This window comes from Larimichthys crocea, chromosome XXIV (assembly GCF_000972845.2).
Source record: "Larimichthys crocea isolate SSNF chromosome XXIV, L_crocea_2.0, whole genome shotgun sequence".
Taxonomy (NCBI): Eukaryota; Metazoa; Chordata; class Actinopteri; family Sciaenidae; genus Larimichthys; species Larimichthys crocea.
Window position 1 is genome coordinate 2,973,003 of NC_040034.1, and position 26,314 is coordinate 2,999,316.

Genomic DNA, 26,314 nt, shown 5'->3' on the forward strand with positions numbered 1-26,314 from the left:
TGAACTGCCTGCTGGAGACGCCTAAACAGCTTCAGATGATTTTCTAGATCAAATTCTAGAAGAAGTGATGAATCTTTGTTACATATAATGAATTATATAAAGCTTAGATTATCATGTTTATTATTTAAAGGCCGGGTTCTGGCAGATCTATATATCGTTCCAGCTCTATTTCATACTGAACTTGTTAAATGAGGGTTTATTATGTGTAATTATTACCCCCGAACTCAGTCGTTGAGAGTAATAAAGCTTTGAGTTAATGTTACGCTCACAGCTGCAGAGATCATGACGCGAAACATCCTGATTTCTATCGGACAAATCCTTTAATAAACCTCGACTGTGCCGGCGCGCCCATAAAGAACTACAAAATACCTCGGCCAATTGATTAATCAGCGCCGTATATATCACACCTCGAGGTCGATACCCAGCCATTCTCATTTCTCTCCTCCTTATCAACCTGTTTTCCTCCATTTCTGTTGCTCATCACATTTTCTGTTTCCTCCTCCTCCTCCTCCTCTTCCCTCTCTTCCACAGCCATGTTGTTATCTGGCGGTAAGTTGTCCATTCCTCCTCTAAGCATCTCCACTAACGTTCACTGTGTGTGTGTGTGCTGTGGTTCAAACATCAGCTAACGCTCTCGTTGCATGATGTGGAATCAAAGTCGCTCAGATTCAGAGTCACACTTTGTGAGGTTCCATAGAAACATTGTTATCCTCCTCTGCTGTCACTGTTGCAAACACACGCCTCCTTTGCTGCTCTCTCGTACACCTAACGATGGATTTGCACGCTAATCAGCTGATAAATTAATCATAAATCCATAAATTATGTTCTCCGGTCGAGAGCAAGGTAGAGACACTTGATAACCGTCAAGATAAAAACCTGCAGTTCCCAAATTAGAAATTTAATTACCTTTGTAGGATTGTGTGTTTTTCCTCCTTCCTTGTCAGGGAAATTGTGTCATGTAGCGGTAAAGCACGGAGCGGAGGAATGGCTGGATAATCAAATTTTAAACATGAGCAAAAGAAATCCTGTCAGGACTTGAGGGTACACACTGTCTTGGGTGTGTAATTGATTTAGCTTAAAAGTGTGTGTGTGTGCAAGGACTGGTATATTATGCATGCCTCTGTGTGTGTGTGTGTGCTTGCCGACACGCCCTCCTATCAAGGGGACTTGGCTGTGATCTTTAATGGCAACGTTAATATTTAATGGTAAGCGTGTTGTCAGCAAAGAGCAGCAGGCTGGGACTCGGGGCTCGTATAAAAGACGACAAGCTCCCCTGCACCAGGTGGCTCGGCGGGGGTGTCACACACAGAGCGGGATGAGAGGCCTTTTGGATGCACCAGCGCTCCTTCTTGATCAAGTTTGACAGTACAGGATTGATGTTATGGCGCTCTTTGCAGTGTGCAGTGCACTCAGAAGCTCCGTGAATCATTGAGGCTTCTTTCCACAACAGTGTCGCCCAGGACAAGTCTGATAGACGGATAGGAGGACTTCCACGAGCCATGCAGATCATTTTTAGATAGTCAAATGAAGCCTGGCATTGCATGGAAGGCCTTGAAAGTTTCTTCTCTTCACATGCTCATGATTCAGATTTGTACTGACGGCGTTTAAAGGGTCAGTTCACCGAAATCACATCACGGAAACAGTTTGACGTGCGCGAGCTTTAACCGTGTTACATTGTGTCCATCAACAGATGGAGTTTGCTCAGTTGTCATGGAGATGGATCTGTTGACATGCAAGCTCAACAGCTGTTATGATTTCATGGATGATGCCCGTCAACAGATCCGTCTCCATGACAAGCTGAGCTGTATTCACTGATGAAGACCGACCGTGCAGCACGCGGTGCAGCTGAAGGCTCTGGAAGAAGCTAGCGAGCCAGGACCAGGAGCTGGGATTGTTTTGTCAAGACACAGAAATCTATATTTTCTCACTTGGCCCTCAGCAGTATGTAGGCATGCAGATAGTTTTCTGCTTTTAGCTGCAGGGATTTTTGAGATTTCTCCAACCTCTCAAAAACGTTGGCAGTAAATGGAAATTTGTTTGTGGCGCCTGAAGCATTGACGAAGACGTTTGATTGGAAAATAGTTCCAACAAAAATACTACTATTTATACTGGTCCCAGACCACAGAACCATCTGTCAGCTCTGGTGTTGTGCCCATTATTGACTTTATTGTTGGTTGTTGGAGAAGCAGTTGACCAATCAGAGCGTAGCCGGTGGGGATTGAGAACGAGGATCTTCATACGCAGCATCGTTTGCTGACACCTGTGCAAGTCAAAGGCTTAAACCGTCATACTTCTTTAATTAATGTGAAAACGTCCGCTGAACATTCTGCAGCTTCCACGTTGACTGAAAATGATGTCAGCCGGACGGTTAAAGGTCCAGTGTGTAAGACTTAGAAAGATCTATTGGCAGGAATTGAATAAAATATTCATAAGTATGATTTCATGAGTGTGTAAACACCTGAAAATAAGAATCACTGTGTTTGTGTTGCCTTAAAATGAGAAGGAGAGGATGAAGCGTGGGACCAGTATTCATTTGGTTGCAATCTGCAACTTCATTGCTAGGTGGCACTAAATCCCACACACTGGACCTTTAAGTCACTCAAAACAAAACAAACTGCCCCCCTTGCACTAAAAGAAACCAGCTGACATGAACTCAAAGTCTGGATTTAGGTGGTTTGGTTTAGTGACCCTTAAAAACGAAGGATTTTGGTCGTCAGACCTTGAAACTCCAACTGTTTGGGATAAAAGTAGAATAATGAGAACCAAAATAACAAAGGAATAGATCTGCACTAAATATTTGCCTTTGCCGTGTTTGTGTTTTGTTTGTGCATGTACGTTTGTCTAACCTCTACGTAACAAAGTTGGACCGCCACCAACCAGCTAGAAACCAACTATTGATGCTTCTACGATGAATCATATAGTTCTCCTGGTCATAGATGAGCCTTGAATGCTGCTTCTAAAACATGAAACATTAAAGTCTGAATAAATTGTGACGAACGAGGCGACCCTCTGATGTTTTGTCAGTACGCTGTGCAGCTTCAATACGACATGCTAATCAGCTGAGCATGTTGCAATCTCACCGTGATTTCTGTTTTCATTTCTGCTCCCTCTCGCCCTCGACGCTCAGATGTACCAGACAGGAAGCTGACATCAGACGAGGAGGAAGCCAGGCGCATCGCAGAGATGGGAAAGCCGGTGCTGGGGGAAAACTCCAAGCTGGAAGTCATTATTGAGGAATCGTACGAGTTTAAGGTGGGGAAAGGTTCTTCTTCAAACGGAGCAAAGGCAGCCTGATTATTACAGCTGAAACCAGTGTTTTCCATGCAGTCACACAGATGTACTCACTACTCTAGATGCCACCTTGCCTCAGACAGCAGCTACACGTTTCTAATTATAGCAGAGGGGGGACCGTTGCTCTTCAGAGGCTTCCAGTCCACACAGATCTGCATTTCTGGAGCAGATATGGTTTATATGCATCCTCTAACCCTCTCAGCCATGAATACACCCACCATGTTTGTTTCTGCTGTGTGGTTTTCATCACATGTTTCTGCTGCCTGCAACTTGATGCCACTGCCATCATGTGGTGGAGCTCATGTACTTGATCTTTTTTTTTTTTGAAGCGTCAACAATTGATGCAGATTTCAGTCTGTGGGTGTAAATAATAGATTTCTTTCTTGTTTTTGTTTTTTTTGGTATTGTGTCACGCAGAGCACGGTGGACAAGCTGATCAAGAAGACCAACCTGGCTCTGGTGGTGGGAACAAACTCCTGGAGAGAGCAGTTCATGGAGGCCATTACAGTCAGTGCAGGTAACGTAGAAGAACGCCGTGTTCTGCACATAGTTACACTGTGTTTCCTTTTATTTATTATTGTTTATGGTCATTTTTAAATAATTTGCATCAGAAATGTGATGCATGGTGGAACAGGTTGGTCAGACTATCGAGATATTTTCAAATATTGTTGTAAATATTGAGTTTTGTCCTCTGCCAGCATGATCGCCACTGTTACTGTGTGCAAAATGTGGAAAACATGTTCATGATTTTGCACTGATATCTTTGCAAACAGCATGTATTCATCCATGGGTTTAGTGCTATTATGTAATAAGTCTTTTGGGATTAAGAGCTGCTAATTTTGACAATTTCATTCATTCCACAGTCTAAATGTTCATTTTGAGGAATAATTTGACATTCTGGGACATGCACGTATTTGTTTTTTTGCTGAGAAGATCAATACCAAACTGCAGAATGAATATGAATGCATGTGAGCTTATCGGATTTTTGCACAAATTCAGCAAACAAGATATAAAGTTTCAATAAGTGATCTACTTAAACCCAGAAATACTGGTGTCAGTATGAGCCTTAATTCACCCTAGTGGAATCTTCCCAGACAGCAAAGCTCCTGAAGCTCTGGAAACATGTCATGTATGTAAGCAAGAAGACTCGTGCATCATGTGAGGCGGCGGCAGATCATCCTGCAGCCTGCATGCAGTGCAGCCACCACACGGCGAGCACCGTGAAGGCCTTCGTTTGTCACTTTGGTCCTGAAATATTTAATCCAGCGCCGCTCTTTATTTTTTCATCATCCACTCGTGGTTGAAAAATGCATGCGGCTCACACGGCCTGACACTTTGAATCAGCGCAGTGTCGCTCCTGCCTGTCCACAGAGGACGCCCTGCAGCCCTCCACTCGAGGAGGATAAAAAAAGTTTACCTTCACGTTTTTTTTTTTTTGGGCCGTTCTAAGATGACACCGCTATGCAGACGAGCTCAGTGTGACCTTTAACAGCTGGTGTGGAGACTCTGTGACCTTTAGGTCATGGGAAAATCTCTGTGAACACTCGGTCACCATGTCAACCTGCGTGACCTACAACTGCACATTAATTATCAGTCATAGATACTTTAGTTTTAACAGTTATAGTTTAAAAAAAAATCAACATTACTTCCATTAATTTTATACCAACAGGTCACTGACAGCTTTTCCAGCTCCTCCATTATATTTTGGGACTATAGTGCTCGTCAACAGCTGCCTCTAAAGTCAACCATTGATTTATTCTTTGTTTACATTATAATGTATTATTGTATGCTAATAGACCCTTTTTCAGAGCAGCCGTTCTGAGATGAACTAGTCGGTAAACTCGGGTGTTAGTAGTGATACTAGTTAAGGTCCAGGTCCATTCAGGTCACACAGGGTCAGGGTGTTGCTCACTGGAAAGACTCTGCTGCACTAAATGGAACAGAACCTTAATTAGTACAGCTACAGCTTAATTAGCTACAGCTCCTACAGTGCATCATGACTTGGTTTTTACCGTATCCGTAATATACACACAACGTACTCTCGTCACGTAATTCTTCCAACTTTTTTAGTTGTAATTTCTACCGTCGAGCTCATGTTCGAAGGCTGAAATCGCGGAGTAGTTAGCATTATTACAAATGACCGTGCAGCAGGTCCATGTCTGGGTCGACTTCACTTCACAACAAAACCTGCAGAATAAAAATGTAGTTTAGATTCGTGAGCCAAAAAAAGTGAGTTAACAGGTCTGAGAATAAGAATGAATGATAATAATCTGCCTATGGACTTATTAAAGGAGGTGCAGACTGAAGTTTGTAACCTACTAACCAAAGCAAAAGTGAGATGTACGTTAAAACTTCATTCCCATCTATTCAAAGTGAATTAATTCTACAATAACTCATGCCCTGTGGCAGTTATATTTCATACTGGACGTGTTCGCAGCACATTTAGAGCGGTGACCTCAGGCTGAAGTGATTTGATGTCTCGCACTGAGAAATAAGTCAAAGTGCCATTTCTAAGTGAATGTTGTTCCCTTCCCTCCCCTCTCTCTGTCATCCCTTATCTCCTCCATCGATCCTCTATCTCGCCAACGTTTTCCAACTCTTCTCTGGCTCTTTACCCTCTCTGCTCTCTCTCTCTCTCAACTCTGTGCTCCATCATCTGTCTTTCTTTTTCCCTTCCTCCTGTCATATCTTTTTCCTGCTCTCCGCCTCTTCTCTTAATATTTACCTCCCCTCCTTCACCCCTTCTCTCTTTATCTTTGCCCAAATATTCTGCTATCTCTTCGTCCTCTCTCCTTATCCTCCCATTACGCTTCAATCTATCCCACCTTTCACCCCCACGTCATCGTCTCGGCTCCACTTCCACCCAGTAGATGAGGACGAAGAGGACACAGGGGAAGAACGGCTGCCGTCCTGTTTCGACTACGTCATGCACTTCCTCACCGTCTTCTGGAAGGTCCTGTTCGCTTGTGTTCCTCCCACGGACTACCTGAACGGCTGGGCCTGTTTCGTCGTCTCCATCATCATCATCGGCCTGCTCACGGCCGTCATCGGGGACCTGGCGTCTCACTTCGGCTGCACCATCGGCCTCAAGGACTCGGTCACCGCCGTGGTGTTTGTGGCACTCGGTACATCTGTCCCAGGTGAGTCCGTGCTGCATTGTCAGTACATTCATGTCTGTGATGTGCAAATCTGTCCTGACCTCGGTTCATCATATGCTTCTTTAATAACTTCATGAGCTCCTTCCAAACAGCAAACATGCTTTGTCATCAAGATGGCTGATATTCTTATTTTCTCCAGACTGACATTTTCACCCAACAGGAACAATATGTCACCAAAAACCTTGACTCTGTCAGCGTATTTGTTATTAAAGGTCCAACGTGCAGCATTAATAAATCATCACTGTATTCCTTTTTGGAAAAAATATATATATATATATATATATATATTATTATTATAAACAAACAAGACCAAAACAGAAGAAGATTGCCAACCTCCTCTGGCCTTCTCGGTGCAATTTATATTTTGAGCTACGTTTGTTTTTGTCAGGAAACTGAAAGATCAAGAGGGGACAGAGTGAAAGGTGACAGGGATTGTGGGAGATGTAGTCTTAATGTTAAACTGTTCTGATGGCAGATGTTGTAGGATGGTGTACTTCTTTTCATGCTTCCACTAGACGTCACCACACGTCACAAATGGTTCTTGATTGGTGATCTTATCCTTGAGAACCCTTTAAAGGTCGAACTGAATGCACAAAAATAGTTATTTTCATGCTTTTTACATTGAATATTCTTTGTTCAAGTTAAATGTTCTTTGGAAAACTGATTACTGGTTCTTTAAGTTGATCCTTGCAGCAGCTGGATCTTCGAAGAACCAATAGGTAAAATGTTCCCCCAATGGTATCACCATGAAGAACCGCTTCAGGCTCGAACTCAAACCTTTATTTTTAAGAGTGCACAGTCAGATATGTTCATCTCCTACTCACAGAGGCTTCAGAATATTATATATGATACAAGTTTATACTGCAAAAGGTTCATTTATCCACTGTTGATCATGTTGCAGGATCTTCCTCAGCAGAGAAGTTTAGCTCAGTGTTTTTCTGAACATTTTGAAGAAATTGTTTGACATTTTGTGGAATGCAGCTTGCTGAGGTGAGAAGATTGATGTCACCCTCGTGTTTGTACCTTAAACATGTGAGTGTAAAAACATCAAGACAGCGAATGAGCTTGTTCTCCAAAACGTGCTGTGTTCACCGAGAACGCTTTTGACCTTTTGTTTCATTGGCTACATTTAAAACCATCTGATCAGAGTAAAACAGTAAAGCCTTCTCTCTCCACAGACACCTTTGCCAGTAAAGTCTCCGCGGTCCAGGACACCTACGCGGACGCCTCCATCGGGAATGTGACCGGCAGCAACGCCGTCAACGTCTTCCTCGGGATCGGCATGGCCTGGTCGGTGGCGGCCATCTACTGGCACATGCAAGGAAAGCCGTTCGTGGTGGAGGCCGGCTCGCTGGCTTTCTCCGTCACTCTCTTCACCATCTTCGCCTTCCTGGCCATCTCGGTGCTGCTTTACCGGCGCCGGGCCCACATCGGAGGAGAACTGGGCGGGTCCCGGGGACACAGACTGGCCACGTCAGCCTTCTTTTTTGGCCTCTGGTTCCTTTACATCCTCTTCTCCAGTCTGGAGGCCTATTGTCATATAGACGGCTTCTAAAACAGACTTCAAGCGTGAGAGAATACACACATACAGGGGTTTAAAGTACAACTTCAGAGGTAATAGAGTGAATTCTCACTGTGGAATTTGGGTCAGGCTTGTACGGTATGAAAGGACAGGAGAGGTAAACCCGGGGTTTTTCCCAGACACCCCCTCTCCCTCTCTCCCTCTCTCTCTCTCCCTCAACCCCTTCTGTAAGGACGCTTGGAGGTGTGCATCCTGCCCTCTAGTGCCGACAGGCCGGCTATAGGAGAGCCGTCCTGAGCCTGAGCGCGAGTGTGCTTACAGTTGGGATTGGGTTACCACCAGAAGTCCAGAAGATGCCGATTCCCCGGGGGGGTGCTCCTGCATTCCACCGGAAGAGAGACTGCAGTCTTATTATCCGGAGAGAGTTGAGTTAATCAGAGGTATATTTTTGTCTCAACATCTGACGAGAACGACTTTTTTTAAAAAGTATTTTGGGGATAAAAACGCAAAAAATAAACAAAACAAAACAAAAAAAATCTAATAAACAAAAGACACACACACGAACACACACACACACACACACACAAAGAGGAATAAAAGAACTATTTTCTGATCTACGCTAAGGAATAATAAAAAGATTATATCGTATATGGGAATATGTTGAGTGACAGTGGGATGGATTCATAGTATTTATTTTTATTTGCATAGTTTCCTAAGGAGCACTGCAGAGTTCTCAGAAATCACACAGAGATGATGAAGAGGAAGAAGAGGAGCGACAGTGACAGTTCATACTGGCAGATGAATCACCATTCAACCCGGCGAGGAGGACGAGGTGGACACAGTGAACATGGTCAAACTGCCCTGGACATTACTTCCGTACTCTCTACGTATCTATATATAATATATTTCCATATTTTCTGTATATTTTGAATATTTGTTTAAATGTGGTCACCTTCTGCTCTAACAACAGAGGATTTGCTGTGGCTAAAGCGGGACGGGGGAGGAGGGCGGGGCGGGGGGGTTCGATTATATACTGGAACGATGTCTTCACATTTCTAAGAGTTATGTATCTTGCCTAGGTAAAAAGTATGACATTGTATTTTATTTATTTACTGATATCTTGGTCTCACTCGAGTTTTCACCTTTTCAATCAGAAATCCGATAAAAGAAAAAAAAACGACAAAAAAAAACAACAACAACGTGTTGCTGCAGAGGAAAATTCAGAGGTATTTTTCTACTTGTTCCTTCCATGCACTTTGCTGTATAGATCTATTTATGGAGACTTCTACTTGTACATGTGCAAAAAGGCCAATATTAACGGTGTCACTATGGACTGAACAGAGTGCCTGTGGACGGAGAGGCGACGAGCTCTTTGCTCAGCTCCACCTGAAGAGTTTCTACCTAAAATGGTGCAATAACCATTTTTTAAAGCTGCATTATTACATTTTTTTATTTTTTTGGACACCTGGGGGCAGCAGAACTCGCTAAAAAACAAAAAAACACACAACATCTGCCATATTTTGACCTCGTACAACGTCCTGATGCCACAATCTGCTAGCTGCTGTATCTCAGTGCAAAGATGAGGGCTTCTTTCATCCGTATTTCTGGAAAGAGTTAATCATTTTCCTACTTTTTCAAATGAAAAAAAAGGAGTTTTCTGATTTTAATCAAAATTAAGCAACAATTCATTTGTTAGCACACAAAAAGCTGCAGCGCGTTATCTTACATTATCATATCTTGGTTTCAAACATCACCAAAATTCTCTTATGACGTTATTTTTCCAACTTTTTAGCTCTAATTTCTGACGTCTATAACACCCTTCAGCGGTCTGTGACTTTTAACCAATCATCCGGGGCATATTATGCAAAATCCCACTAAAAACTGAAATATTAAATTAGTTATATATAATATAAATGATCCTCCCTGACTCGAAAACATACTGAACAACGCAACAAAAGGCCTGCTGTTGAGTTAGGTCACGTTCAAAGGCTGAAATCACCTTTTACAATCAAACATCGCTGTTTCATAGAGAGTTAAATATTGTTTCATGCAGCTTCTCACTGTAAAATCTGTATTTTCTGGGTGTTTCATTGACGAATGACACATTTTTGGACATTATGTAAAGAGTAGGTGTCAGCGATGCTCATTTTGGATTGAAACTCTTCAGTGAAGCAGCTGTGCAGAGGCGAGGCCTCCGTTGTGGGTTGTCAGAGCAGCAGATCGCTGCTTGCAGGTTGAATTTAAAAGCATAGCCTGATATTGATATTGATACTGAATGCTGTTTAAACACACGACTGGTGCTTTGTTTTTAAAAACAAGAGTTTAAAAAAAAGAGAAATTACACGTTTGAAACTCCAGAGAGCAGCAGAAAAAAATATGTTTATTACCTTAATTTGCATAAAGGTGTATGTTAGTATATAATCAGTCAGTTTTTGGCTAATTTAAAAATCACCCAAGAGATTACCAAAGAGGTGGGATGCAACATCTGTTTTAAAAAAATAATAAAATAAAATTTAACCAAAAAAAAAAAAAAAGAAAAAGTGAAAGTTAGTGGCAGTGACACTGTATTTCCACAAGGGGGATGTCAGTCTCCAGTCCCTGTGGTCGTCCCTTCTTCTACTTCTCTACTTAGCACTCCTCCTCCTCCTCCTCCTCCTCAGTGTTCTTCCTTGGTGGTGAGCAGTGATGTAAATACGTCTGGATGCTCCTTCTCGGCCCTGGACCACCTCACCTGCTCACCCCTCCTCACTCTGTCTCTCTCTCTAACTCTCTTACATGTAAACACTCACACATTCGGATCAAGATCGACGGGTCCACTGCTGCACAAGGAAGGGAGGAACAGTTGGGCTTGGTTGTCCCATTCAGAGGCAACACACACACACACACACACACAAAAACCCACATTATGTACATAATTTTCAGTGTATGTTTACAGTATAGGTGTCCTTGGTGGTGGGGGGGTTGCAGGGGGAAGCATGTCAAACACACACCTCACATCATCTACAGGTTATCTGCAGTCGCTTCGTCTGAGCCAGCAGTGTCAGTGGAAGTGTGAAATCTTTCTATTCTTTTTATTCTTCGGGCTCACGTTGTCACCTTTCCTCCTCTTGAGTTCAGCAGGTATTCACGATGTTCTCGGTTTTCTCTCGGTGGGCTGTTTGTATCGTTCATTCGGGTTGTATTATTATTATTCTTCTTCTTTTTAATCTGCCGGGATGTGTTGAGCGGGAAACCGTCGGCCAGTGTGTTGGTGTTGGTGTGATGTGCATGTTGCCGTGCTGAAGCCAGGCCGTGCGTCCTCTTCACACTCGTGTGCACAGGTGCTGGTGTTGTGGTTGGTCTTCACAGAGGCTCTGAGTTTTGTCATTTTCGTCTTAAAAATACATACATGTCTTAATTCTGTAAAAAAAAATCTATATTTATCTTACACAGGCACCAGTCTCTCTCTCTCTCTCTCTTTGTTTCTTTTGAAATCTCAGCGTTCAGTAATAACTTGGACTTGTGGTTGACGATGTTAGACACTGAGGAAGGTTTCATTGATTGGGTGAATTCTTCTTTTAACTTTGTTTTTATTTGTGTGTAACAGAACAGGGGCACATTTTAATGGATGGATATGTTTTTGTTTTTTTTCCTGGCCTGCAATGAGATGTCAAAATAATAAAAAAAAAATCATAATAATTTCCAAAGCTGACGGTGTTTTTGAGATCAAACCGTTTTTTGTTCTTTGACTCTGAAATAAAAGCAGCTCTCTGCTTCTGAAGCAAACACTGGCTGCACTGACTTAAATCGAGCCCGACTATGAATCTTTGTGTCTAACTTGGAGATTTTGAAACGTCGTCACTGTCACAGAGTCTTTCAGGAGTGAAGGAACAGCCTGACTGCGTTTGTATTTGTGAAATTAGACGTTTTATGGAAGGTTTCCACAAACAGACAAACAAAAATACTTAAAGGACCAGTGTGTAGGATTCAGAGCTTTCTAATGAAGCTTCCAAGATGCTTTCCAAGCATGTAGGAGTGTAAAGTGGATGCAAAACTCAAAAAACTAGTTTGCTTTTAAAATATGTCTGTGCAACGTGGCGGACTCCTCGGTAGAGGACCCGCTCCTTCTAAGGAAACAAAAACACAGTTTGCAGGCGACGATACACCAAAGGAAACTTTTCTGTCCAATAACCTTACACACTGGACCTTTGATAAAAGATAAAAAATCCTCCAAAATGAATCTTATTAGGCTCCTCATGAAGTGTTTGAATATGTCGTGGTGAAAAAGCACAAAGTGTGTCGACCCAAACTCGACACGTGGAGATTTTTTTCAGGGTTCCAGGCATTCATGAAATGAAAGATGTTTGTTTGTATCTGATTCTAGCATTTCATCTTTATTTTCGTACCATACACATCATGTTCTTCTCATCTTCTCTCCAGCATCTCGTATCTTTCTATCAGTGACTTCCACGTCTGTTAATTGCACTTCGCTGCATCTCTGCGACACTGTCTCTGTTCAAGCCCGATCACATTTGACTGGATTTGTGTGTTTTTCATAAAGCAGGCTGCTTTGTTTACATTATGGAAGCAGCAGAATATTCAACACACACACACACTGCAGAGAAATAACTTCACATGGATGCTTTGGTTCATATCTGTCATTTATTCAGACGTTTTCAGGAACAGGAAAGTGTCTTTAACTTTCTGTCTCACAGTCATAAGATCTCTGAAGTCTTCACGTGGAGTCTTTGGGTGGTTTCCATCGTGATGATGTCTAAGAAAAGAGCTTCATGCTTCCAGCAAGTCAGAGTCAAAGTGGATCCATACGCTGTTTGCATGCATGGCAGAACATCTGAAAGTCACAGTTCAACTTCAGATGTCTTGACTACACGATATGTCATAATTTAAGTCAAACTTTTGACTTAATGTTTCAAAATTAAAGTCAAAAATCATATATCACTTTCATATTTGTCACTTGTTAGTCTCAGATTTTTACCTACTGCATAGCTTATAGCTTATACTTACTTCCATAACACATATACATAATTTTGTTTTAATAAGCCTAACTTGGGCTTAGTATCTCACAGTTTAAGTCAAACCTTTGCTTTAATGTTTCAATATTAAAGTCAAGTCATGTAGTTTCATGTTTTAGGTCAAATATTTGACTTTCTTACATAACACACGTACATAGTTTTGATTAACAGGCTAAATGTTTGGCTGATTATCTTTTAATTTAAGTAAAATGTTGAATTACTAACTCATAATTTTGACTTTGATCATTTCATTTTTATTCATCATCATTAACTTTTCATCAGTTTTTGTCACCATCTTCCCAAACACACGTTTTATTTCCCATGTGTCTACACGTATGACTACAAACACAGATCCTGGAGTGTGTGTGTGTGTCTGCTCACATCGTAACACACTGAACAAACACTGTTACTGTTATCTCCACTGTGTGTGTGTGTGTGTGTGTGTGTGTGTGTGTGTGTGTGTGAAGCTGTCCTCAAAGCTGCAGTTTATATAGATAAATAAATATATATTCCTGATGTCTTATCTCACCGTGTTTTAGTTGTTTGTGCTTGTTGTTCATGAAGCTTAAAGGTCCAGTGTGTAGAGATTTAGCGACATCTAGTGGCGAGGGTTTCAGATCGTGGCCGACTGAATACCCCTCACCTCTCCCACTAGGTTCAAGCATGAACTGCTGTAGAAACGTGGCAGACTCCATGGAAGAGGATGATTTTAAGGTAACACAAACATAATTATTCTAATTTTCACTCGTTAAGACGTATTTATGAATATCATATTTCATTTCTGTCAATAGATGCTCTTAAATGTCACACACTGGACCTTTAAAATCTGTTTTTAACACGTATGGATGGAGGGACTTTTTGATTTTTAACTCTACACACACACACACACACACACACACACATCACTCAAACAGTGGGGATTGTTCATTTGTTATTTGTTTTTTACTCCTTGCTATGGATTCTGTTTTTATTTCAGCATGGGATTGAACCTTAGGTTGAGTATTTTGTTATGTTTTTGGTTATTATTAGAATTATTATTTTTGTTTTGTTGAGGGGGGGGTCAATAACTAAATAAAGGAGACAATTTGAAGAAAACAAACGCTTCCTTGTGTGTGTGTGTGTGTGTGTGTGTGTGTGTGTGTGTGCAGGTTCAGGTGCTGTGCAGGGAGGAGGGTGGGAGATAAACTGTTGCTGACGTGTCTGTGCACCAATGGGAGGCCGTGCATGATTCGCACGTTGGCTCAATTGGCTTAAAATAAAGACTACAGCTCCCGAGGAGTTCCGGCGATGATTGGTGAAGGATTGGATCTGTGTGTGTGTTTGATAGCAGCCAGCCAGCCAGCCAGCCAGCCGAGCCGGGGGTGGGGTGGGGTGGGGGGGCCTGGATGAGAGGCAGACGATGCTGCAGAATGGTGCTTTCCTGCGGTGTTTGTGTGCGGGATTAGCCGCTACTTAGCTTTGTGTGTGTGTGTGTGTGTGCGTGTTTTGGAGACGCAGGGCGCACCGAGCCAGCACAGCCGCGTCAGGTGGATGCGCCTGCAGTGATCCAGGTCGCCCCTATGGATCGCGTCCATGGATGTCTTCAAAACCGCTTTGGACAATAGTTTGAGTCCCAAGGCGTGCGTTTCCTCCACGGAAGAAGCAGAGGCGGATGTTTTTCGCTGGCCCACACCGGAGCATGGCAGCCACAGCGCCGCGCCGGTTGCGGGACCCGCCGCACCTGGTTTCTGGACGGCCGTGTTCGACTATGAGGCGACTGCGGAGGATGAGCTCAGTCTGCGGAGAGGGGACCTGGTGGAGGTCCTGTCCAAAGACTCCCTGGTCTCGGGAGATGAGGGATGGTGGACTGGTATGATAGCGGACCGGGTTGGCATATTCCCGTCTAATTACGTGAGCAAAGGGAATGGCATTCCGGAGGAAATACGGGACAGCCCGGAGCAGCAGTACTCCGTGCCTCCTCTGCACCGTGAGTATCCCATTGTGCTTCATGCACATCAGCACAGAGCGCACAGGTCTTCCCCTCGTCTCTCTGCCCGAGAAGGCCAGAGAGAAACCCGCGTACAGAGTGCTGTGTCATGGTCGGCGCAGCGCGCTGCTCTCCTGTTGGCCTAGAAACAAGGCTGGCCCCGAGCATCCTCTCAGCTTCAGGACCATTATTCATCACACATGTCTGTCAAACAAACAGCAGCTGCGGTCAGTGATGCACCCCGGCCTCAGCACTCAGATTACAATGCAGTGTGTGTGTGTGTGTGTGTGTGTGTGTCTGTGCTGCATCCTCTGATAGACATAAACATGCAGTATCATCAGCTGGTCGTGCGTTTGATTTCATGTTTCATGTTGTTTGCACCAAATTTGTGCTGCAAGAGAAAAAAACAACACATGACAACAACAATTCTGAAGCTTCTGCAGCCAAGGCCTCAGAGTATAGATCCGGTAAGCAGAATTAAAAGCACCTATAGTGCACTGCCCCAAGTGAAGACACTCTTACGTCTTGTGCATCTTTATGAGCTGCGTGAAGAAGGACGCTCTGCAGCAACAGAACCCGACAGATGATCACAAACCTGACATCTGTGTCTTAAAGTGTGTGTTCTTCAGGCTGTGTGACCCACATCAGCACCGGTTGTTTGGGTGGAACACACACACCGCCTCAGCTGTCTTTGTTGGTCGCTTCAGTCTTTCATCTCTCCATACTCAGATGGCCTACTTTCACATCCCACCCCTACCTGAAATATTCATCAAGGTCAGTCTGCTTCGTGGAGAGTTAAACATCCACAGACACAAAAGGCTTCGTGTTCACATCGGCACACACACTTTTAATTCAAACAGGATCTTCCTTTCTTCTTCTTCTAACGTCCCAGCCACATTTATAGAAGGATGCTCACCCTTGTGTACCAGCAGGAGGGGTAGCTCCAGCAGAGAGTCTGTATCTGGGGCAGCAGGGTGTCTTCGTGAAAACATCCTTCAGCTCAATGACCTCGTTTTCAGATCCTCGTTGGCGAGCTTTAGAGCAAAACAGAGAATCAATGCCGGCTCCAGACGGGCTGACCCTGACCTCTACCGTCCTTCAAAGGACGTGTGAAAAACTGGAGCAGCTCCGTGAAGATGAATGTTACGTCAGGAGGGTTGTGAGTGTGTGTCTGCCTCTCTAAAAACTTTGTCCTCCTTTCCTCCTCAGTCCTGGAGATCGACTTCTCAGAGCTGACCCTGGAGGAAATCATCGGGGTGGGCGGTTTTGGAAAGGTCTACCGCGCGGTGTGGCGGGGGTCAGAGGTGGCAGTGAAGGCAGCACGACGGGACCCCGACGAGGATGCCGAGCAGACTCTGGAGAGCGTGCGTCAGGAGGCCAAACTCTTCGCCATGCTCAACCATCCCAACATCATGGGTCTGCTGGGGGTGTGTCTGCTGGAGCCCAACCTGTGTCTTGTCATGGAGTTCGCCCGGGGAGGACCCCTCAACCGGGCCCTCGCGGGGAAACGAATCCCTCCGTGCACGCTGGTGGACTGGGCCGTGCAGATCGCCCGGGGCATGCTGTACCTCCACAGCCAGGCCATCGTCCCCATCATACACCGAGACCTGAAGTCCAGCAACAGTAAGATCTCCTCTGTACTGTCACATTCTGCATCTCTGGGGTAGTTTAGTGAAGTTAATACATTAAGTCAAGTGGTAAGAGTTTATCATTTCAATGAGAAGTACAACTACCTTATTGGTAAGTTTGTTGATTATTTTCAGGATTTTGTGCAAAAAATGCTGGAAATTTGTTGATTATTTTCAGGATTTTGTGCAAAAAATGCTGGAAAATAATCAGAGTTCCCTTTTATCTGACCCAGAGTCCAAAACTCAAAGATATTGAGTTTACAACAGAGAACAAACTGTGAATTCTCACATTTATGAATTAAAAAACTTTTTACTACATTTCTGTAGATCAACAAATTGTTTCACGTCACTTGTACTCAGACATGGCAAGTTTGAAACACCGCCATGGATCCCATTGACTTCTGATGTCCACGTTGGAATATTTTTGTCAAATAATAGTCAGTTATAAACAGATTTATGTAATACATACATACATACATACATACATACATACATACATTCGTGGTAAACGCTTATCCTCATGGTGAGGCTGGACATTGGGTGAGAGGTGGGGTACACCCTGGACAAGTCGCCAGTTCATCACTGGACACATAGAGACAAACAACCATTCACACTCACATTGACACCTACGGACAATTTAGAGTAACCAGTTAACATGTTAGGGTTCACATCTATGGACTGTGGGAAGAAGCCGGAGTACCCGAAGAGAACTCCACACAGGGAGGCCCCATCATAATAATAATAATAATTAATAATAATAATAATAGTTATTTCCAGCTGAGTGTCTTTGCTGTGTTTCTGCACAGTCTATCTTTTATCAACTCTACGAGGGAAATCAAGAATCAGCAGTTTCATTGTTTGTGGCAAATCTTCTAGTATCCTGTGACAGACCGTAACATAATTATGCATCGTCATAGCAGCCATTTCTCTTGTTTCTTCTCAATAGATAAATGCAAAAGGGATGGTGGCTTTAAAATCAGATAGAGGTCAGAAAGTTTGTCATTTTTCTTTAAAGCCACGGCCTGAAGAAGTAAAGACTTTCTCTCCCACAAATGTATTTCACGTTCTTGGACAGTAAAATGAAATTAAATGAATCAACACTCTCTTTAGTCCATGTTAATATAATAATATTATGGAGTACAGTCTAGACCTGCTCTGCTCTGTATGAACAGTGAGATGAGATAACTATAAAATTGAATTAAGCACGTTTTGATCTGCAGTGACGATGATCGCTCTTCAGAGATGACAGCAGAAAGCAAAAGGAGTTTGCATGTATGTTTGTGGAGCCGTTGTAATCTTGTATTTTACCCAGCTGGATCCCCTAAATCCCAAGCCTATTACCGAGGATTTGTCCAACGCTCTGCCTCAGCCTTCCTATTGGAGGTTCGGACGATGCACACAACCGGCTTCTTGCCTGTCATTGGCCCGTTGTCTGGTGATGAGCTCAGGCGCTTCACTTCCGATAGGCTGCTTTTAAAGTGTTACGGCAGTCTAACTAGTTGCCATCCTGGAAAACCTCACGCCCTCTTCATGTCACAGCAGCAGTGCAACACGCCACTCTACATGTTTATACAGGAGCGTGTCCACAAGTGTCTAATCCAGAGTTTTTCTGTCATTTCTTGTCTGTCAGCCCAAATTCAAACAGTCTCACGTATTTATTCTGCAGCAAACCAGGCGTTGTATGTGCAATATGTAGAATTCAATTTCCCATGACCTAATTTTCTTATTGAGTGAATCCTGTGAGGTCCAAACCACTTAGTCGGGAAACTCTCGGGATGTACTCGGATGTGGCACACTGAGGCTGTGATGCATCGCTGTGGTAATGACGGTGGTGGCTGGTGGCAACATCATGAAGCTCAGTCCCTAAAAAAAGACGCACGAGAAGTCCGAGATTTCTTTCTTGCATCTGCATCTTTGCTTTTTCTCTCAAAGTCTCAGGAACTTTAACGGTGTTATTTTTAGTCGTGCCAGCGGTGCGGTTCTAGGCATGAAAATGTGGGTCAGTTAGTCAGTCGGTCCAGCACTTTGGTCCAGATGGAAATAGCTAAACTTACCGGATGGATCGTCGTTACATTTTCTACAGATCAACACAGAGGAGCCTTTCGTGATTCCTCTGACTTCTAACACCGTCACGAGGTTCATACTGGAAAACATGAAACACACAAACACGTTACCATCAGATAACTTGTAGGTTGGTGACCACTGATTTTTAATCTTGCAGCATCATCAGGTCAACATTAAATACTTAATAATTACCTGTAGAGCCACCACCTATCTGTCAATTAAAGCATCCACGCTCTTAACCCTGCATAACTTTAAGCCTTAATATAATGTGAACAGGTGAGTTGTATATAAATTCACCCTCAGTACAGTTGTCATGAACGGGGAAATTAGCTACAGAGACCAAAACTGTTTTTTGTACCAGGCTGTAAACATGTTTATTTCTGCTGTGAAACATGGGGACTTATGGAGACTGACTCACTTCTGGAGCCAGCCTCAAGTGGACGTTAGAGGAACTGCAGTTTTTTGGGGGCTCTTCTGCATTGGCTTCACTTCACAGCCACGGTTGCTGCCACTTGATTTGGTGCCTGGTGCCTGTGCTTGCTAATAAAATCTGGCTGTGCAGCACATCTTGGTGTTTAATTCTCCGGCTCGCTGTGAAACAGTGAGTTCGCTCTGCACACCATTCCGTCATAGCACCGAACACTTTACTCATTATATCTTTATTCTTCAGCCACTCAGTGATCAGCTGTCCTCATCATTTTACCTTCAACCTTTCAACCGCCTCCCTTTCACATAACATGCTCCTCTCTGAAGCGCCGTGCATTACACTGAGTGCATACATTTGGAGCATGATTGGCCTCGGGGGGGAATCAGCTGTTTGTTTTCATGTTCTGACTCTCGAGCTGCACAGTAGTGGGATTTACTTCAGCCACATGTTTAGGTTTTAGTTTCTTTGGAAACTGCCTCTGTAGCATTAGAGCCACACGAGCAGCAGATGAATTTGGGGGGGGCGCCCCGGCTTGATGTGCACCGCAGCCTGCAGACACACCCTCTCCACTGGGCACAGCCACAGCAGATGGCCTGGCATTGTGGAGCTGAATGGGGGAGAGAGAGTGAGCATGTGGTTAGGAGGAGCCCTGCTCAGCTTGTGCTGGTCTGGGTGTGTAAGAAGAGGCTGTTCCTGCAGTTTAACTGTTAAAAATACGCAGTGAGATCATTAGCACTGATCCAGGTTGGTGTTTTTCATCCTCTGTTGGAGTGTCTCACTGTTTCTTGCTTTCTCTGTTTGTTCTCTACTCTGCTTTCATCCCTCCAATCCTTTCATCACGCCTCCCACCAACCGCACCCCGTTCTGTTCATCCGCCATGTGTCTAATTTTTACATTTCCACATGCATTGTGTTTTATCGTGGGCCTGATCCCCGTCCTGCTGCCGCCCCTCCCAACATCACAACCCCGATGATGATTACCTGAAACCTTTTTTGCGTTACCGTCACTCCCCCTCCATCCCTCCCTACCATTCCCATCCCCATCCTCATCACCTCCTGCTCCCACCATTCGCCCAAACCACTCTAGTCCTCATCCTCGAGAGGGTTGAGATGGAAGACCTCAGCAACAAGACTCTGAAGATCACAGATTTCGGGCTGGCGCGGGAGTGGCACCGCACCACCAAGATGAGCGCCGCCGGCACCTACGCCTGGATGGCTCCCGAAGTCATCCGCTCGTCCACGTTCTCCAAGGGTAGCGACGTCTGGAGGTGGGCAGAGGAACGGTGGGGGGGGTTCATGCCAAAAAGAAAACCAGTCTTATCCATCAGGCACAAGGAGAAAGTTCAGCTCGGGGGAAGCAGTTGCCATAGTAACAGACTGGCACTGTAAAATAAGAACAGAATGTGTACTGAGATGTACAAAACTAGAAGAGAACACACGACTCTGAATATATATTCAACATTAGCTCGGTGTGCTCGTGTGAGAGAGATTAAACATGGATGACACAGCGCTGCATGTCTTCTTTTTCTATTTCATGACTCGCAGGTTTTACTTATCAGGTTCTCGAACAACGTGCAGTGACATGCAAGGTGGCGTTCTCTTCTCCTGTGACAGTAACGTGGTAAAGACTCGAGGAAGAAGAGATAAAAACGTGTATATTGGCCCCGTGTGGGTGGTGTGTCACAGCTATAATAATTTTGCACGGACTCTGTCGAAATATTCACAAATTCCACTTCAGTTTGAACGTTTAGGTCGACATGAATAACGTGCACAGTGCAACATCACGTACTCACCTGGAGAGATTTGTTTATTGCAGTCTCATTATTTATAGTACGGCTGGAAAGATATCTTAATAACTCGATTAGTTGATTGGCATCTATTTTAATCATTAATTAAGTCGTACTGTTATTATGATAGGCAGACTGTCGTTGGGTTTTGGACTGTTCGTCGTATTGAAGAATCAGTCTGAGGAGACAAACTGTGATGCACATTTATTCATCTTTTTATAGACTTGGATATTCATGGAATAATCAGCAGAATAATAAATAATGTGGCAGTCCTGCAAACCTGCTTTGCATTCACATTTTGTCATTTAGCCGATGCTTTTATTCAAAGCAATCAGCGTGACGAGGACATGTTGGTGCAGCAGTGAGTACTGTGACAGTTTATCATGTCCAGGTGTTGGTAGTGTTGTAGAGGAGGTCCTCTCTGAAGAGCTGGAGGTCTTCAGGAGGTTTGTGAAGGTAGAGAGGGACGCCCCTGATCTGTAGGAGCTGGTAGGACGTTCCACCAACGGGAAACAACAGACGAGAAAAGTTAAGACCTTTTTGGAGCCAATCAGCTTTGTCTGTGTGTGTGAACCTCGTGATGTTTGGCAAGTTTAAACAGAAGAAGAATTCAGATCCTATTTTAAACCAAAGCGGGCGTAGCATGTGTGAATATCTAATCTAAGCCCGTCATTCGTATGTGAGAGAATCTGTTTGCTTTCACGCCGTGTGTAGTCTCAGCATTATCCGTCCAAACTCAGCTATTCCTGACTGGATGTGGGCTTTCCCAGCATGCTTCATGACAGTAATGAGGAGAATCACTTCATCATCCTAATAAATGCTTCCTTCCTTCTTTAACAATAGTTACGGCGTGCTGTTGTGGGAGCTGCTGACGGGAGAAGTTCCATTTCGTGGCATCGACTGTCTCGCAGTGGCTTACGGCGTGGCGATGAACAAACTGGCTTTGCCCATTCCCTCGACCTGTCCCGAGCCCTTTGCACGTCTCATGGAGGGTAAGAGGAACCAAAGCGAATCAGAAAATCCAAATCAGAATGAAATGATCGCATAATGTGTGTCCAAATGTTTCTTAACGAGAGAGCCAAATATAACAAGTGTCAGTTTGTGTGCCAGAAAGATACCTTTGAACATTTATTATGGAAAAAGCAACAAGACACCAGGAGATTTGTGTGTTTATCCACCGCAGCCAGAAGAAGCCTCTGAAATCTCACTGACAAGCATCAAATAAACAGAATATATTATCAATTTCTGGAAACACTTGAAGGGCCAAGAATCATTTTTGCTGAGGCGAACCTGGCGCCTGGTTTTTAAGAGTGTTTCTTTTTGCCACAGAATGCTGGAGCCCGGACCCTCACTCCCGACCACAGTTCACAGCTATTCTGGACCAGCTGACGGCCATCGAAGAGTCTGGCTTCTTTGAGATGCCAGTGGAGTCCTTCCACTCCCTGCAGGATGACTGGAAGCTGGAGATCCAGGAGATGTTTGATCAGCTGAGGACCAAGGAGAAGGTAAAGATGGTTGTGACTCGGTGTTGAAATCTATTTGTATACGTCGGGGAGTTTATTGCTTTTCTTTCTTTTTTTGTTCCCTGCAGGAGCTGCGATCGTGGGAGGAGGAGCTGACCCAAGCCGCGCTGCAGCAGAAGTGCCAGGAGGAGGCGCTGAGGAGGCGCGAGCAGGAACTGGCCGAGCGAGAGATCCACATCCTGGAGCGAGAGCTCAACATCATCATTCACCAGCTCTACCAGGAGAAGCCTCACGTGGAGAGCCGGCAGGGCAAGTTCCGCCGCAACCGCCTTAAACTCAAGGATGGGAATAGGATCAGCCTGCCGTCAGGTACTGCAAACAAACCGGACTGATCCGGTGTGTCAGTGTTCAAACATCTGGACATCTCCAACATCTGAAGTAGATTATGCAAACACATTGTGATGTTAAAGTTTAAGGAAGAGACGGTTGCTCTTGACCTCCGTGTACTGTCCACCTGTGTTCATGAAGCGTTTGTGTTGTGAAATTTAGATTTTCAGCACAAAATCACGGTGCAGGCGTCTCCCTCGCATGATCGGCGGAGGAGTCTGCTGAGCAGCGGTTCCAGTCCTCAGACCAGTCCGCCGATGCTGCCCCGCCTGAGAGCGATCCAACGTAAGCGGCACAAGAATGAATTGAGATTTACTTGATCGTTATCATGGAGAAACTTGGTTTTCCACTTGGTTCAGTTATTATTAATTCCAACATATTTCATATATCAGTTCTCTTTTAAAACGTCCCGTTTCGCAGTCACTCCAGGGGAGGGATGCACGGCCTGGGGTCGCTTTCAGCAGGATGAAGAAGACGACGAGAGGAAGGGGTCCAGGAAAAAGGGAAGATCCCGCGGGTGTGGCCCGTACAGGGAGCACAGCGCTGATGCCACGTGAGCTTCGACTCTAATGAAGTATTCAGCCCTTTTACTTCACTTTCTGTCTTTTCATCATCTCCGTCTTCATCTCTTCCTCCCTGACAGTGTGAAGCCTCCCCACGAAGGCAGCAGGCAGCGGTCCTGCAGCGCCCCGAACCTCCGCAGATCCCCGAGACACAGTCCTGCAGTGCCCGGAGTGCCGAGCCTTGTGGAGATGGGTAAAGAGTTCACTCCCACACGGCTCTTAGTGGCTGACCTGAGAAACTCACAGATGTTTGCAGCTGTGTGACTGTAACCAGCACACTCAGCAAACCAAACCTAGACGTTTGGAATGTGGCCTGTTGTGTCTGTGAACAAATCTGCATTCTGACATGAACATGTGAATGATCCTGTCTTTAGAAAATGAAGACTGCTGCTTCACTACTGAGCCAGGAGAAGCTCCTGCTCAGTCCTACCTCTGCATCCCCTTCCACAAGGAGAACCACACCGGTGCTGCTGCCGAGAGTGACGGCGACGAGTACTGCCCGAGCGGCCAGCTTCCAGGAACGCCGCCGTGCAGAAAGAGCCCCGGTGGAGGCCGGCGGTCCGAACTGGTCCTGCTGGGCTGTGGAGCTCTGCTGGCAGCCGTCGGACTTGGCTGCAACCTGCTAACTGCAGCCCAACCGGAGGAGAGCATCAAACCACGCTGGGAGGGTTTCTTCCACAGGACAGGGGGCCAGAAGCGGAGCACCAGCCCCCAGACTCACAAACTGTTCCGACGGGAAAGCCCGCTGAAACCCTCAGCGCCCTCGCTGCCCGAGCGAGCCCTGCCGGCCTCTTACACGCTGCTGTCCTTATCATCGGTGTCCGACTGCAACTCCACCCGCTCGCTGCTGCGCTCCGACAGCGAGGAGTTGTTGGTCTGCCGCGCTGCCTCGCCGCTTCCCGTCTCACAGCGTCAGGCCATCCAACCTCCGATCAACCCGCTGGTCAACACCCACCTCGAGAGCTTCAAGCGTAACCCCCGCCAGTCCCTCACACCCACACACATACCCTGCGCTCCAAGTTCCTCACGTGGCCTGCGTCGAACACCGTCAGACGGGGCCATCAAGAAGAGTTGCCCTCCTAATAATCTGCACCCATTGCCAGAAAAAACAACATTAGAGAACACAGGTGAAGTCTTCTTCTGTTCCAACTATGTTCATCTTGCTATATGGAGTGCCATGGATTTAGCTGGGGAAGGAAAAAGAATGATGTCAAATTCAAATGTTATTGAAGGTTTTAGTGTCACTTATGTAGCTGTAGGCAGGTTCAGCCTCAGTCATACAGTATTAATGACGTGCTTTATTGGTTGACACCAGATATTTAGCAAATCAACAGTATTGGCCTCCCAGCAACCAGACAAAATATTGGTCTAACCCAATAAATTCAGCTCTGGAAATATAATACTGGACTTCCTCTCATTGATTTTCATCTTTCTTTGTTTTTCTGCATCAGGTGGCTTCAGAGGTTTCAAAGAAGACTGTCCGGAGGTCCCCCGGCTCCCCGATCCAAACATCGTGTTCCCTCCAACTCCCCGTCGTCGCTGTGCTCCCGAACGGCCCAAGACCCTTGACTTTGTGGCTCGACCTCGGCCTTCACCCCGGGCGCGCTGCGACGTGTTCTGGGCGGAAGCGAGGCAAAGGGGAAACGGACATAACCTGGGTAACGGCGACTCCCCCGCCCACACGTCCAGCACAGAGACTCCTCCGACTGTAGAGTTTGGTAGAGACCCGGCGGTGCTGCCCACCCCCATGGAAGCACCGACGCCGTACTCCCCCCGCAGGAAGGCAAACCTGCTGGATCAGCTGGATGAGGGACAGTCCCGGGATGGAACCGTCCCGCTTTGCAGACCAGAGATCAACTTTCCTAAAGACTCTCCTTACCGCTACAGACCCGGATTCTGGTCCTAACTCAGCCCCCATGTGCATACAGGCCCGGGTCAACACAAAAAGGAGATGTCCCTGCTGTTAGCCTCTGGATTGTAACAGGTCTAATTAACCTACAAAATGAATCTGGTTTTAGCTTTAATCAGTGCTTAACGGGGGAGGTTCACCTTTACCCAACTAGAAGATTGTTGCAAAATTACAGGAAGACATTTACTGTGAATATTTGACCTCTGACATGCAATTTAGCCATTTGTGATGGAAAAAAAATCAAATTTGGCATCTAAAACAGCTCAAACTAAAGTATTTTATTTGACCCAGGTCTGGTTCCTAATGCATTAGAGAGGCAGAACACTTTACTCACTTTTTTACGTTGAGAATAAGCTAATTAATTAATGACTTTATGGCAGAATGGCATTGAAAGCTTTACATCATTTTCCTTAATTTCAAGCTTGAGTTCAAGATTGTGCATTTAATGAAGTGCACTTTTGGAAAGCGTCATGAATGTAAAGCTTCAGGTTTGTTTCGTATCTTTCCACTGGTCTCTGATTATTTGTAACTCGTCTTGCATTATTCAAACTCCACGCGTGTGATTCACTGTCCCGTGTTCGTAACGGCTGATGGATTCCTGTTTTGTACTGAGCACCTGTCGTCACCAATCACCTGATGCTGATGTATATTAGGAGCACTTCTTTGCATTCGTCTTGAAACAGTGTCGGTACGAGAACGTCTTGACGCCATCTCGAGTCGTGTACGGTGAACTTTACTCTAAAGAAGAATGTCACTACTGCTCGGGTTTGAATCGGGACCGAAACACACTGTCAGGAACCGAAATATCTCAAAGAACTCATTAATGTGTCGAGTTGGCTCTTTGTTTGTGGCCCCTGTCAGAGCAGCTGGTTTGGATCCCGACCCGGGCGGTTCAGAAACATTTCTCCACACTGGGGGAACAAAACAAAAAAAAGGGAACTTTGTATTTGTAACTCTGTAAATCGTCTGCCTCATAAATTGTTGATCAAGATAGGATGAGGGTTTGATTATGTAAGCGGCAAACTGCATGAGTGTTGAATGGCATGCAGGTGAAGCAGGCCCTGGTGGCATGTGGACGTTCATTCCTTATTATTTATATTTTTAATGATTTTATTTATTGATTCATTTATTTTTTTAT

The 26,314-nt window shown here is 44.9% G+C and overlaps 2 protein-coding genes across 3 annotated transcripts in view; both read left to right on the forward strand.

Annotated features, from left to right (window-relative positions):
* The window catches only part of slc8a3 (solute carrier family 8 member 3), a 117,494-nt gene extending 106,632 nt beyond the window's left edge, over positions 1-10,862 (forward strand). The window contains exons 4-8 of one of the 2 annotated variants that reach the window (XM_019277884.2): positions 532-549; positions 3,128-3,252; positions 3,709-3,808; positions 6,162-6,431; positions 7,628-10,862. In XM_019277884.2, the coding sequence (XP_019133429.1) occupies positions 532-549; positions 3,128-3,252; positions 3,709-3,808; positions 6,162-6,431; positions 7,628-8,004 (890 nt within the window). In that variant the 3' untranslated portion in view covers positions 8,005-10,862. The remainder of the gene's footprint in view (positions 1-531; positions 550-3,127; positions 3,253-3,708; positions 3,809-6,161; positions 6,432-7,627) is intronic. The other variant, XM_010744381.3, reaches the window with a different exon arrangement.
* Positions 10,863-14,289: 3,427 nt separating this feature from the next.
* Positions 14,290-26,092, forward strand: map3k9 (mitogen-activated protein kinase kinase kinase 9). The gene is made up of 11 exons (XM_019277876.2): positions 14,290-14,949; positions 16,159-16,572; positions 20,155-20,335; positions 21,698-21,846; positions 22,184-22,359; positions 22,446-22,686; positions 22,867-22,989; positions 23,125-23,257; positions 23,348-23,460; positions 23,642-24,394; positions 24,719-26,092. Exons 1-11 carry the CDS (start codon positions 14,556-14,558, stop codon positions 25,171-25,173), a joined length of 3,132 nt encoding a protein of 1,043 aa, XP_019133421.2. The 5' UTR covers positions 14,290-14,555; the 3' UTR covers positions 25,174-26,092.
* The last annotated feature ends 222 nt before the right edge of the window (positions 26,093-26,314 follow it).

Bases quoted from the DNA above. Each gene is read 5' to 3' on its own strand.
- map3k9 (XM_019277876.2), top strand. From the start codon at position 14,556: ATGGATGTCTTCAAAACCGCTTTGGACAATAGTTTGAGTCCCAAGGCG. The intron at 21,847-22,183 runs GTAAGAGGAACC...TTTTTGCCACAG, and splicing joins CTTTGCACGTCTCATGGAGG to AATGCTGGAGCCCGGACCCT. The intron at 23,461-23,641 runs GTAAAGAGTTCA...TCCTGTCTTTAG, and splicing joins GCCGAGCCTTGTGGAGATGG to AAAATGAAGACTGCTGCTTC.